Raw genomic sequence first — 12,043 nt, 5'->3', positions numbered from 1 at the left:
AATCTTACCTTATAGATGAAGGCCTAGCGTGGTTTTCCTTGTTAATCCTTTAAGATTTGAGCAAGAGTCGTAGAAGAATTGATGAGGGATACTTTCTCACTCTAGGGCACTCTCTCACTCTAAAAATATCTGATTTTTGCTCAAGAAATGGTCCCTTGAATCTATTTGATGAAATGAAGTCGTTTTATAACAAAAATCCTGATTTTTACACAGTCGTGCCACATAGGGTTCCGCATGGGGCGGCATGGTAATGAAAAATGTGTTTAGAAACGAAACTGGAGGTTCTCTAATAATTTACACAGCCACGCCGCATGGGGCGGCGCATGGGACGGCACAGTAGTGTAAAATTCTGCGTTGCTTTAGGTAATTTGGTCATAACTTTTGGTAGGATTGTCTGAATAACGAATGGTTTGAAGCTTTGGAAACTAGACTAAAAGACCTTTTATTTGATAGGTTGTGCATCACACAAATCCTTATATAACTGGAGATATGATTGTTCAAAGTGAGGTCTTGTGCGCTCCCATTTGCAGATTTCGTCTAATATGAAACTTTTCTAACTTGGCTTAGACTTAGGCCTCTCCTTAGACCCCAATTCACTTCTACTATGACTTATACACTTATTAACATATCCAATTGATATCCATAATCTCCTTAATACTCATTTGCACGTAAGATAAAATATTTAGCCTACCTTGGCACCACGAAATCTTAAATTACTAAGAAAAATTTTCTGGGGCTTTACAAAGTGATAACAATAGAGTCAGATTTATGATGTAACTCAAATAGGAAGTCCTAATCAATCCTGCATACTGATTTTAACATGCTGACAGTTAAACATTAATCACAAAAACGATTCTGGTTTTATTTTAAAGTCGATTACCTAAGGCTTGCCTAGGCGTAAAATAATATGCAGCAATTACCAGAATTACTAAAAAATAGTTTGGAAGTTATTTTACTTAAATCATGTTGTTCTAAATGTTGCAAGGACATGAAGGGATTATGACCAGTTTCACTTAAACAGGATAATCAAACATGAGACTGTTTTATGTCCTTTTTTCATGCATCAGTAGTTTAACTAGGTGTGACTGAGCGAGTGTGAACAAGATCCTAAAACAGGGTATCTAACGTGCACATATGAAAATGCAGAATGATTACAATCTTCCTAAAGCACGATTTCTAAATGCCCAAAAAGTTACAGCATGATTTCAAGAAGTGCAGGAGCAACAATTTTATGTTGATGCTGTTATTTAGCCTAAAGCAGGATTTCTAAGTGGTAAAATGATGTCAAATGAGATGCGGAAACAGTAAACCTAAGAACATGGTATCTAATGCATGACATGCTTTGAATCTGTTTGTTCTTACACATGGATTCTAATACACATATAGGAAATGTAAACCTAAGGCATGGTTTCTACCCATTGATGTTGATAGCATGTATAACTACCCTCCACTTTTCACTAGCCAGCCCCAATACTCATTTACAATAGATTATTATGGACTAATACTGAAATAAATTACATAAGTAGAAAAGAAGAATAAAAAGTTACACTATAGAGAGCCTGAAAACAGGCCCAGATTTTTAGCACCTGATTAGGACATCCTCTCTGAGTTATATAATAAATCTAACTCCAACACCTCAAATGCCAAGATTGTTTCCTAGCCCTTCTCATATCTGGGTGTGTCAGAGTTCCCTAAGGACCTCAAGGGATACCGGGCAGTGTTCACACCCAGATTTCATAGCCAAGATAGAGTAAGTGCAGTGTGGAAAGGCCAACTTTTGTGTGTCAAAGTTCAGAGGGTGCTCAAGGGTCCCAAGGCAATGCTCACACAAAAGGGGCAGAACTTAGTGGTCTAAGATTAGAGTGCGAGTGCTCGACATAGTTTTGAAGAGTTTAAGTAAGAAAACAATTTTGAAAAAAAAGGTAAAAAAGAAACATTTTTGAAAAAAAGAGAGACTTAATTGGAATAGCTTTATGACAAAGTTTAACTGATGAAAAAAATTTGAAGGAGCATGCATACTAATCTTAGAACCAAAACAAAGTCAGCATCACACCAAAGACCAGGAATAGTCTAGGAAACATAAGCAAAGGAATGGGATTGAAGGGACAAATATGGAGCATGTAAGGGCAAACATGTAGCAGGCAGGAACATATACGAGCACATAATCAGAAACTCATACAGGTTCAGAGGATCAAGGGGGATAGTAGGGTATTGAATTAGATTAACATATCAACACCAAACAACTAAGACCATGATCGTACCAATCATGGGGATTCACATAATAAATATGCACTAAGTATATAGAAACATGTTGGTTATTGACAAGTAAAGCATAAATTAACATGTAGAGGGAACTCAAGATCCTAATTACATGTTGAACAATAGAAATAGTAAATAAAAGCATATCAGAAGTATAAGGAATTGTAACAGTAATGGAAACATGTTGGTTTGAGGACTGAAATCTGAATTAGAACATACCAGTGAAGTGAAGAAAGCAAAAATACAAAGCAGAAATAGGAGAGGCACAGTAGTTAGCCTTGGCTTGCAGCCGGCTAGCTTAGAATAGTAGCAAGTAGCATAGAAGAGAGAATAGAGAGTTTTTAGTTTAGAGAGAGAGAGTTTTGAACTACTGTGTTCGTATGTAATAAAAAGAGAAGAGAGTATATATAATAGTTTGAAAGCTAGGTAAAAATAAGGCAAGAATCAATTGTTCAGCAATTATAGAATTACAAAATCAATTAAGAATCGAAAATCAGCCAAGTCTCCTTTAATGAAGGGTGTAATTTACCAACGGTAGAAAGCAGGTGACAAATAAGAAATAATACAAACAACATAGGTACAGAATATGTAAATTAGGGATAGATACATAAGTATCTAATTAAGGAAATAATAGTAGAAGTCAATTAGTAATATAGTCAACCACATAATAAGGTAGAAAAATAATTTAAGGGATAGGAAAAAATAGGAAAATAGCCAGAAATCTGTATAAGAGTATCAACACAGTAAATCAAGAATTCGAGAATAGAAAATAGTACCAATATTAAGGGAAACAGTATAGACTTCCATGAATAAACCAATAAACGGAGTACAAATAGGAAGAACCAGATCGGGAACCTTAATAAGACATAACTAGGGTGAAAATCATAAAATACTCTAATTAATCAAAGCATATTCATGAGAATCAAACATAAAGACAAATCGAAGGAACAAATAGTAAAGACGAACTCAGAATCCAAAACTAAAGCCAAAAATTATGGTTTTCAACATAATAACTCGGATAAAGGAGAAGGTGTCACGCCCCCTTTTTCCTCGCGGAATCGGGTTCATGATATTTGGAAGGACAACTCGTTCCTTTTGGGAACTGGGTTTGATTTGAAGAGTCGCCACCTAATGATTAGGGTGCATTAGGACACCAAGAGAGTTTGATTTGAGTAACCAGAGATTGGGTAAGAGCTTGAAATTATTCCAAGGGAAGGTGTTAGGCACCCCTCAGAATCCACTAGTGTGGTTCCGGCCAGACAATTATTGTGAGTTTAGGGTACAATTAACATATACACAAATAAAGCTAAAATAACAGGGGATTTCACATATAAAGGTTTGAAAATAGACAAAGTTTAAAAGAGCGATTTAAGGAAGCGGATTCTAGAATGAAAATGTTAAAGAAATAAGAATAAAGGAAGGGGGTCCTAGGTTTACTAAAAATATGGATCACTCCACACAATGTCCGGTAATCACTCCTCAATGAGGGGCTACACGGGACGTTATCGCGTGGTCATCATATCCATATCTACCCTTCCTACCCCGTTAAGGCATTTAAAGCGCGGGTTGGTTCATGCTATTACCTGTCCCAATCTTATCAGTCCCGGAGGTATTTAGGACTACTAATCCTAAAGGGGAGGGGTATTAGGCTTATTTGTAGTTTCAAAGGTAAAAACTCTAAGGCGACATACAAAAACACATATTGCAAATTGGGGGAAAGCTTACAACAAACAAAGGCCCAGATATACCTCCTTAAATAAAGAAGCACGTAATTAGCATGACTTACACACTCAGTTTTAGGTTTGATTTTTTTTTAAAAAAAGTATTAAAGACAATGGAGAGTAAATTGTTAAGACAATTTCAGCTTATCACATAACTCAGATAAGAAGTCAGAATCAGGCCTGCCTGCTGGTTGTAATTATTAACAAAAATAGATTCAGCTTATAATTATCAGCCTAAGGCTAGCCTAAGTGTTGGACAAGGATCCTATAGGCATGGTATCAACCGGATTCAGAAAACAATGAAACAAAAGGCTCGAAGTGAACTGTTTTGAATGCATACTTGTGAAACTTGCTAAGTGATAGAATCAGATTGTTAAAAGAGAGGCAGGATTTGACAAATTGATTAGAAGTCCTACGGCTGATAGCACCCATTATTACTGGGTGAATTAGATTTTTTATTAGAAACTCCTATAGACATGCTTTCTATACATTGCTGATTTTTTCAAACCTTATAGACATGGTATCTAGATGCAGAATTTGTTTTTAAACCTATGAGCATGGCATCTAGATGTAATGGAATATGTAAAATTGGACAATCCTATAGGCATAAATTCTATATGAAGTTAAATATGCAGAACCCTATAGACATGATTTCTAAGTGAAGTTTGAACATGCAGAATTCAGAACATCCTATAGGTATAACTTCTATATGCGCTTGAGTATGCAGAATTCAAAATACCTATAAACATGGTATCTATGTAAGATTGGGATATGCAGAATTCAAAATGACCTATAGGCATGATTTCTATATGCATTTGAGTATGCAGAATTCAAAATACCTATAGACATGGTATCTACCCTTTGCATGCATAGTTACCCACCCTTTTCACTAACCATCCCCAAGAGTTTATTACAAATTATTACAACCCGGAATAAATAAAATTACATCAGAAAATATAAAGAAAAATACAACCAGAGGAATCCTGATTCTTGACTTCCTTTCTGAGTTATGAGATAGACCAACTCAAAGAGACCATGAACCAAAGCCTTTCTCCCATTTGAGTGTGTCAAAGTTCCCTAAGAGCCTCAATGGGACTCCGGGCAATGCTCACACCCAAATTGTGTTATCAGAATAGGGGTCAGTGCAGTGGGGAAGGGCCAGCCTTCAGGTGTCCAAGTTCACAAGGAGCTCAATGGGTCCCAAGGCAAGGCTCACAAGAGGGGGGCAGAACTTAATGGCTAAGAGACAGTGCAAGTGCAGAAACAGAACTTGAAGAACTAGGGAAGTAAAGAAAAAGGGAAAGGGGTGCTACAAAAATAATAACTTCACACAAAAGGGATTCAAGGGTTGGGAACTGATTGCAGAGGACCCTTGTGCCTGGGCATTAATTGATTCTAGGCATACGCAGCAATAGGGAATGCTATTATGCCAATAAAATATACAGCATACAATGGTAGCGTGAGGTTACCATCCCAGGAGGATCAAGTTTGAGTCATAGACAATAATATTTTAATGTTGTCATGCCTCAAACAACCATCATTGTCAAACACACTTAGAATACACAATAGAGGCAGAACATGCAGAAGGAGGATGCTAAATAAGTATTGAACTAAACACAAGCAGAAGGCAGATTGGAGGAAAAAAATGTTAAACAAACACATTGTTGTGGTGATGAATCTTAATTAGAACATACCAGTTCAAAGAAAGCAAATAGAGAGAGAAGTAGGCAGCAGGATTTGCAAATATGCCACAAGTAACAAGAGAGAATACTTTTAAATGTGAGTATGAGTTCAGAATAGCTACGAGTGTTAGATGTGGTGTTAATGAAAAAGTCAGGTATTTATAGTGTGAAAAAACAGGCAGAAATAAGGTAAGAAAAATAATTATGGGACTAGGTATCAATTAAAACAATCAGTATAAGACTTCCTTTAATTAAGGAATTCATACTTAAACGGTAATGAGCAAAAGTTATTTAAGGAAAGAAATCAAATAAGCATCTTGTGCAAAGTACGCAATTAGGGGTAAATACATAAGAGTTTAATTAAGGGAAGAGTTTTGAAATACACGGTTAAAACAAATAAGGTAAGAATCAATTAGTACACAGTAAATCAAGGAATCAGAGATTTGTAACTACTGGTCCATTAATAAACCAAGTCAAAAAGGCTAAGGAAAGCTTTCGACTCAAACCAAGTAACAGGGAAATCAACAAACAAGGAAAGAAATCAATTAGATTTACACAAAAGGAAGTCTGAAATCATTAAAAAAATTGAAAGCCATTTAGAGGGGAAGTTCAGCACATATAAAGAATACACAAGTATTAGGCATGCGAGGCTGAATTTAGGACGAAGAAAAAGTGTCATGCAATTGCACAATCAATAAGTAGTAGACTATAGGAACATGGGAATCATAGGGTAACTTAGCAATGGAGAAGAGAGAGTATCAAATAGCATACAAAGGGTCCAATAGAAGGACCTTAGAAAAGTCTAGCAGGGAATCAGAATCATATAAAGAAACTAAAGTTTAAACAAAGATTTCAAGACTCAGTTGAGCAACAGATGAAACAATCTTCAAAAACTCGAAATAGGTCTAAAGAAAATTAGGGTTTTTGAAATCAAACAAGTTCAGAGATGAAGAACAAGCAAATCACATAGTCAATGGTCTCAAAACTCAGATGAACCCCCAAATTCTAGGGGTTTTACCATTATTCGAGTGTAGAGATGAAAACAAGTAAATCAGGAAGAAATACTAATGAAATAAGTTCAGAAACCTCAGAAAGGAACTAAGACCTTTAACATGCATCTTCCAGTAAAAGAAACTCATGAGAAACATAGTAAAAGAACAACATGAGAAACACAGTAGAAGAACTCATAAGAACATTGTAGAAGAAACACATAGAAAACACAGTAGAAGAACTCGTAAGAACATAGTAGGAGAGAAACATAGTAGAAGAAACTAATAGTAAGAGAAACACACAAGAACTTAACGAAAATCAGAGAAGCATCTCGACAAAACCCTAAATCGGAAGGATAAAGGTTTGAAAGCGTAGTTTTTGAAAGAAATCTCGAGAAACCGTTTAAAAGCTCAGGGAAAACACGGATCTAGAACGGATCTAAAGAAATCAGAAGAAACTCAAAAGCTAGGGTTTCGGAGGAACCCAAATAGTGAGAAAGGCTTGGAAAGAGGTTGATCTGAGCAGGAGAAGTCGAGATCGGGTTCGAAGAGCCATGGCTTGCCGGAGCAAGGCCGAAGACGGCCATACAACTCGAACCAAACAAAGCCTAGACCAAGCTTCTTCTTGGTCAGACCATGAATCTTCCCAGCGTGTAGGAGTTATAGGAGGTCGGTATAAGACTTCAGTTGCCTTGGAAGCCATAGATTCCAGTGGTTTTAGGGTGGAAATAGAAGGAGGCGGCTAGGGTTTCTGAGAGAGAATTTGGGAGAGGGGGAATCCATGGGCGGCTGCCAGTGAGAAATGAATAGGGTTTGGGGGTATTGGGGAATTAAAAAGGAAAGGAAGAGTGTGATCTGTTGATCTGTTAGATCAACGGTTGGGATTAAAGGGGGCCGAGTGGGTTATTTTAAAGTGTCGTGGGTCGGTTAATTTTAGGAATTTGGCCGGGTAATGAGATCTGAAATTGGGTTTAATTGGGGTGCCAAATCCGGCCAGAAGTGAAATAAACTGAGCTAACTTTTAAATAGCCACCTTTTCCCTTGTTTAATTTATAAAAAATAGTAAAATAATTTCTGGGAGTAAATTAAAGGTACTAAAATGATTAATAATATATAATTATGAAAATAAAAATACTGAAGTCAATTTTATAATTATAAACACAATTAAATCTTAAAATAGGCTAATATTGCAATTATATGCAATTTAGCTTAACAAATACTAAATAAATTTGTCAAAATATACAAAAATTATGTTAGCCATATTTTAGTATAAATATAAGAATCTAATAAGTGAATTGTCAAAATGACAATATTGGGATTATTGGGCTTTTCTTGATAAAATAGGGCAATAAATTGACTTAAATATTAAGAGAAAAATATTAAAACTCTGGGACATAATTATATATGCATATACATGCTATTTTGAAAGTAATTTGCATATTAAAAATATATAGGGAAAATTGGGTATCAACAGCTGCCCCTCTTTACCCGGGAAGGATGAAAGAGTTGTCGGGTAAAGATATGATGGTCAATTTTGACCGAACAAAATGGTTCGAGGAGACATAGGCCGTGCTCTGGCTTCTGAGCTGCCTACGTATCCCTGTTTTTACGGGAATCAGGACGTATAATGTTCAGAATCCGTCGGCGGATTATACCGATGGAGACTTTTCATGAACGAACATAATATTAATGACGAGGTGAATGATTGAAGTCTGATAGGGCTGCGGGAACCAGAACGGGATCGCTCCTGCCGAGACGGCCGTTGCTCTCTGGTTTACCTGCTAATATGCAACACAAGCATATATTGTGCGTAAATTTAAATATGATGCAAATTCCCGTTGGACCATGAAAGTTGTCTTTGGACAGTTAGGATGACATCTTTAGACTATGACGTCCTGGGCGATGAAGCGTATAATAAGGATTCGCAGGCCATGAAATGATGCTCTTGGGTTATGGGAATGATGCCTTCGAACTATGATGCCCTTGAATAATGATATGCAAAAGATAAAAGGGGTCCTCAGGCCATGAAATTGTGTTCTCGGGCTATGAAAATGCTACCTCCGAACAATGACGCATTTGAACAATTTGGTGATCTTTTAGCCATGAGATGCAGTAAGTGGCGATCTTGCAGCCCATGAAATACAGAAGGTGGCGATCTTTCAGCCATACAAATGATAAAGTGGAGATCTTTCAGCCATGCAAATGCAGTATGTGGCGATCTTTCAGCCATGCGAATGTAAATAAGGTGGCGATCGTTCAGCCATACAAATGATAAAGTGGCGATCTTTCATCCATGCAAATGTAAAGGTGGCGATATTTCAGCCATGAAAATAAGGTGGCGATCTTTCAACCATGCAGATGGAGGTAGAGCTTAACCTCGAAAGGCAGAATGGTAGCCTTATGCAATGACGAAATGCAGATGGAGACAGAGCTTAACCTCGGAAGGTAGAATAGTAGCCTTATGCAATGCAAGAATGTAGATGGAGGTAGAGTTTGACCTCGGAAGGCAGAATGATAGTCTTATGCAATGCAAGAATGCATATGGAGGTAGAGCTTAACCTAGGAAGGCAGAATGGTAGCCTTATGCAATGTAGAAATGCAGATGGAGGTAGAACTTAATCTCGGAAGGCAGAATGGTAGCCTTATGCAAGAAGTAAAAGGGCAAACGATAATAGAATTTTTTTGGCTGATAGCGGATTGCGATATTACGACTGCTGGGGATACTGTGTGCGGATAGACGCTGTGAGTAGGTGTAACGGTTCTGAGAGTTGTATTTCCGAGCAATGTGAGTCTCATGAGTGTATAGTACATTTGATGATTTTGTAACTCAAGTGCCTGTATCCAAAGAAAAATCGTGAGTTTTGTAAAAGGGGGGTTAGTTCGTATCCCTGCTGGCTCTGCTTGACCTGCTCGGCTTTGATCTAGTGACGTTGTACGTATCGTTGGGGGTAGCGTTGCTAAACAGCGCAATTTCAAAAATAAGCATGCATGATTTAGTGAAGAAAATGTAACAATAAATACATAATTAAGAGTAGTTTTCTTTAGATGAACCGACGACCGCGGAGTGGTCCAAGACATTACAACCTTCCTTGTTACGAAATTTTGAGGGTCCGCCTCAAAATTCTGCCCCAGTTTACTAGGTTGCTGCTTCTGAATGCTGCTAGCTATAATTGGTTGAAATCAACTTTGGAATTTTGAGGGTCCTCCTCAAAATTCTGCCCCAATTTCCAATCTCAGGGGGAAATGAAAATTTTATTGAATTGTGATCGAACCCATAGGGTTGCCTATGTATCCCCTCTTAAATAGGAATCAAGTCAGACGTATTTCAATTTACATCATATGAGTGAAGTATAAAGGTTACACATAGTAACGCTTGACTGCATCTAAATTGATCAGCTTCGGCCAGACTTCTCCATCCATTTCTGCAAGTATGAGGGCTCCTCCTGTTAAAACCCGGTGAACCATGTACGGACCTTGCCAGTTCGGAGAGAATTTCCCTTTGGCTTCATCTTGATGTGGAAAGATTTTCTTTAACACCAGCTACCCTAGTGTGAACTGTCTAGGCTTGACTCTTTTGTTGAAGGCTCTGGACATTCTGTTCTGATAAAGTTGACCATGGCAAACTGCATTCATCCTCTTTCCATCTATGAGGGCTACCTGCTCATAACGATTTTTCACCCACTCTGGGTCATCGAGCTCAGCTTCATGTATGATCCTTAGGGAGGGAATTTCTACCTCGGCGGGAATGACTGCTTTTGTACCATAAACTAGCATATAGGGGGTTGCCCCAGTTGATGCGTGGACTGTGGTGCAATATCCCAGTAAAGCAAACGATAACTTCTCGTGTCAATTTTTATGCTTCTCTATCATTTTCCTCAATATCTTCTTGATATTCTTATTGGCGGCTTCTACTGCTCCGTTTATCTGAGGTCTATAGGCTGTAGAATTCTTGTGTCTGATCTTGAGGGTTTTATCAAGTCACTGTTGAGATTGGAGCCATTATCGGTAATGATTGATTCTGGAATCCTGAATCGACAGATAATGCAGTCGCGGACAAAGTCTGCCACGACCTTCTTAGTTACTGCTCTGTAGGATGTTGCTTTGACCCACTTGGTGAAATAGTCAATTGCTAATAGGATAATCTTGTGCCCGTTGGAAGCAGCGGGCTCGATTAGTCCAATAACATCCATTCCCCAAGGGGCGAACGAACATGGTGAGCTTGTTGCATTAAGCTCGCTTGGAGGTACCTTTATCATGTCTGCATGTATCTGACAGTGGTGGCATTTCCGGACATACTGGATACAGTTCATCTCCATAGTCATCCAAAAGTAACCAGCTCGGAGTATCTTCTTTGCTAAGATAAAGCCATTCATATGCGGACTGCAGGTCCCAGCGTGAATTTAATCTAGTAACCTGGATGCTTCCTTTGCATCAACATATCTTAGCAATCCTAAATCAGGAGTCCGCCTATATAGGATTCCTCTGCTATGAAAGAAATTGTTGAACAACCTCCGAAGTGTGCGTTTCTGGGTAGTATTTACAAGTTTTGGGTATTCTTCTTTTGTCAAATATTCCTTGATATCATAAAACCAAGGTTTTTCGTCTGCTTCGTCATCAACATGAGCACAATATGCTGGCTGATCATGGATCTTTACCGGAATGGGACAAATGAAGGTCTTGTCTAGATGTTGTATCATAGATGATAGGGTAGCCAATGCATCGATGAACTCATTCTGGACTCTGGGAACATGTTGGAATTCTGTCTTTGTGAACCTTTTCCTCAATTCCTGTGCATAATGTAGATATGGGAGTATCTTGGAGTTCTTGGTTGCCCATTCCTCTCGGACCTGATGTATAAGTAGGTCTGAATCTCTGATCACTAGCAACTCTTGAATGTTCATGTCAATAGTCATATTGAGCCCTAAGATGCAGGCTTCGTACTCGGCCATGTTGTTGGTACACGGGAACCTGAGTTTGGCAGACACCGGATAATGCTGACCAGTTTCTGATACCAGGACGGCTGCTATGCCAACTCCCTTGAAGTTTGCTGCTCCGTCGAAAAACATTCTCCAACCGTCATAGGATTCTGCAATATCTTCTCTTATGAATGATACATCTTCATTAGGAAAATACATTTTTAGGGGTTCGTATTCTCTGTCCATGGGATTTTCAGCAAGGTGGTTTGCTAGTGCATGTCCCTTGATCGCTTTCTGAGTCACGTAGGCAATGTTGAATTCACTCAACAAGATTTACCACTTGGCTAGCTTGCCAGTGGGCATGGACTTCTGTAAGATGTACTTCAAGGGATCCATCCTTGATATGATATATGTAGTATAGGCACAGAAATAGTGCCTCAACTTCTGAGCTATCCAAGTCAAAGCGCAGCAGGTGC

General features: G+C 38.2%; 2 protein-coding genes across 2 annotated transcripts; both read right to left on the bottom strand.

Annotated features, from left to right (window-relative positions):
• Positions 1 to 10,191: 10,191 nt before the first annotated feature.
• On the bottom strand, positions 10,192 to 10,907 carry LOC138872957 (uncharacterized). Its single transcript, XM_070151379.1, has 2 exons — positions 10,634 to 10,907; positions 10,192 to 10,454 (listed from the first exon to the last, which is right to left on the bottom strand). Exons 1-2 carry the CDS (start codon positions 10,905 to 10,907, stop codon positions 10,192 to 10,194), a joined length of 537 nt encoding a protein of 178 aa, XP_070007480.1.
• A 144-nt stretch (positions 10,908 to 11,051) lies between these two features.
• Positions 11,052 to 11,786, bottom strand: LOC138872956 (uncharacterized). The gene is made up of 2 exons (XM_070151378.1): positions 11,620 to 11,786; positions 11,052 to 11,523 (listed from the first exon to the last, which is right to left on the bottom strand). The coding sequence occupies exons 1-2, from the start codon at positions 11,784 to 11,786 to the stop codon at positions 11,052 to 11,054; spliced, it is 639 nt and encodes a 212-aa protein (XP_070007479.1).
• Between the last annotated feature and the right edge of the window lie 257 nt (positions 11,787 to 12,043).

Source organism: Nicotiana sylvestris, chromosome 7 (genome assembly GCF_000393655.2).
Source record: "Nicotiana sylvestris chromosome 7, ASM39365v2, whole genome shotgun sequence".
NCBI classification, from domain to species: domain Eukaryota; kingdom Viridiplantae; phylum Streptophyta; class Magnoliopsida; order Solanales; family Solanaceae; genus Nicotiana; species Nicotiana sylvestris.
This window is presented reverse-complemented; position numbering and strand designations above follow the sequence as displayed.